The following is a 2967-nucleotide window of genomic DNA, read 5'->3' as shown; positions in this document are numbered from 1 at the left end:
ACAGTAATATACAGAGTATTGTATGCATCTAATGCGCATGTGCGGTGTACGGTGTACTACCTTGATCAGCGCCGTCACGCTTGGACACCGGAACTACTACCACGTACCGTCTATTAGTATAAGGTCTATGGTTTTGAAAGTGAAAAGAAAAGTTCAAACAAAAAATAAGGTTTTTTTTTCAAAAATGAAAAATACACCAACTATGATCATAGATAGTTATGCCGTGTGTGTCGCGCTATTGCTTTTTATGGATTTTTTTTTTTTAAATTACAATATTACAGTTTCCATTGTTTTGAACAGGGAAAGACACATGTACTGCGTCGAACGCGCGCCAACCGGCCATCGTCTTTTTTACGAGTAGTCGGAAGATCGTCTGGCCGCGGCGCAGGACACCATGCGACGGTGGACGTGATTGCCGGGCCATCGGTGGCGGTGGTGGTGGTGGTCGCGGGGCGCTCGCACGGTGTACATCCGAAATAACGGCCACGGCGGTGTCATCGGCGGCGTCGCGGTGGTGATCGGCAACGACACCGCGGCCGGGCCCACGTCACCGCTGCTGCAGACGGCCACGCCGCCGACGCCGCCGCTCCTCGTCAGCCAACCAAACGTCACCGGTGGCGTCGGCGGCGGTGGTGGTGTCGTGGTTGTCGGCGGCGGTGGCGAGGGCTCGTTCGACGGCGGCTACTGGTGGTGGGCCCTGCTGGCCGTGTTCCTGGTGCTGGCCACGGCCGCCGGAAACATACTCGTGTGTCTGGCCATCACGTGGGAGCGTCGGCTGCAGAACGTCACAAACTACTTCCTCATGTCACTGGCCGTCACTGATCTCATGGTCGCCGTCCTTGTCATGCCCGTGGGCATACTCATTCTCGTCAAAGGTATGTGGTGCACCGTCCGCGGACATAATTCGTTTATAGTTTCATAGTGTATAATATTATGTATATTATAGTTGCAAATTGCAAACCCAAAAGTCCAGAGTTTGGAAATTTAATTAGCAATAATATGTGGGAGTTATCGGTTTAACGTGGTCGTCGTTACACTTAAGTTTATGAAAATATTTCTTATACACAGCCTTGGGCCATTATTTTTTTGAGAGTGTTTTGCTCTTTAGTATGACAACATTTTTTTAATTTCCTGTTCCTAAACAAGAACTCCTATTTGGAGTATTTAGATCTATCAATTTGTGGAGGAGTGGTTTATTGGTTTTTAGGTACTATTTAGTTGTAAATGCTTAAAGTATTGATGAGCTAGTGGACCCACATTATCCGGTTCATCCCCATGTGGCAATACCACAAAGAAAAAAAGGTACCTAACCTACATATAGTATACGGGGTGATCCATTGAACACTCGGGACAGAAAATAGTTCTTTGGTGGTGATCATATCTTGCTCCATAGTACCAAGCAAAAGGTCTGAACTAACTGAAAGGTCTACGGTTTTCTGGTGGTCTTCCAGCCTATCCATACCTGCTGGGTACCCCTATACCACTCCACACCACTCACCTAAACATTAAATAGGTACTTATTACTAATCAAAACTAATTGTCCAAAATTTGGTTTTTGTACGTACTCCAAAAAATATTCTCATTTACAGTAACGTATTAAAAATGCACGTTGTCATATAACATTTTTTTTTTTTTAATAGAAGTTAACGATCTAATAAATAAGATTTAGTAAAATTTTTTGTCCAAGTTAAAATTGGGTAATTTAAATAATTATTATTTTCCAAAACGTTAATAGTTTTTGAATTGATGAGTGTCTTACATCAAAATGACCACTCGGCATAGTCAAATGGTTCTAACTCACTTCCCTTTATCATTAAAAAATATACAGCAAAATATTGGTACCTATATTTGCAATCAAACGCTAGCCTAATAATATATTGTATTCACTGCAATAATAGCACATTAATGTTCAATAACTGTTTATCTACGCTCAACTGTATATTTTAGAAGCAAATATTATATTATGTTTCGTAAAATAGCATCATCATTAATCTATCTCATAATAATATTAAGAATTATCTTGCTATGTTCAGCATATTGCTAAATAAACGAATCTATTTTATGACATGGTTAATTTTTGTACGTTTTTATTATTATTCTCAGTCCTTGTACAAAAATTATAACCAGTACCTACCTACTATTTTAATATATTATCGCTACGATTATTTCTGTGAATGCTTAATAATAACAACCAAACAGTATAACAATATCACCACAATATGCACTCAAAATATTAATATGGGTATTGATTAATCATATTATTATGTAAAATACAATAATATAATATATGAATATTATTATACAACAGAGTTTTTTTCTTTTACGAGGACTCGGTTTCAACCCCAAGTGAAGGCAAAGCCCCCGAGTTACGCAAATGGACTTCGCTGTTGTAGTGTTGTCCGTGTAACGCACTTTTAGCTCACATCGCCGTGCAGTTATATATATACTATATATATATATATTATAGTTCCTTATATGGGCGTTCATCACAGAGACAGGGGTCGAACTTTGTTGCATCACTAATAATGTAGTACAAATCAACTTTCAATTTTAAATAAATGTATTATATTTTAAAGTTTTATCATTTATTTTTACGCCATTGAACCATAAACAATGCCAGGAAAATACAATTTTCTAGTACTTTGAATGCGAGTAAATTCTATAATTACCTTATACGTGACGAGAATATTATATTATCAGACTTAAGGTGATTCGATACCGTGATTTTCTGTTTTTGTCTAACACACGCGCGACATAGGATTTTAGACATGTTTTTTGCCAAACACACCTAACATACCTAACCAATTGATTTAATGAAGCAATACAAATTATAAAAACAGATTTGAATTTGTCGTCAAGTCTACTTGGAATCGACTTTCCCACATTTTTGATTTTTGATTTCAATTTTTCCAATTTTTTAACTATTTTTTTTAGATTCTGAGTGGAACGATGAATGTATTGATTTTA

General features: G+C 38.0%; 1 protein-coding gene across 1 annotated transcript in view; it reads left to right on the top strand.

Moving 5' to 3' along the window:
* Positions 1-421: 421 nt before the first annotated feature.
* Positions 422-2967, top strand: part of LOC100575043 — a gene marked incomplete at its 5' end in the record, with an annotated part of 207893 nt that continues 205347 nt past the window's right edge. Inside the window, one exon of the mRNA XM_029487337.1 lies at positions 422-875. Coding sequence (XP_029343197.1) covers positions 422-875 — 454 coding nt within the window. The remainder of the gene's footprint in view (positions 876-2967) is intronic.

This window comes from Acyrthosiphon pisum, chromosome A1, assembly GCF_005508785.2.
Source record: "Acyrthosiphon pisum isolate AL4f chromosome A1, pea_aphid_22Mar2018_4r6ur, whole genome shotgun sequence".
Taxonomy (NCBI): domain Eukaryota; kingdom Metazoa; phylum Arthropoda; class Insecta; order Hemiptera; family Aphididae; genus Acyrthosiphon; species Acyrthosiphon pisum.
This window is presented reverse-complemented; position numbering and strand designations above follow the sequence as displayed.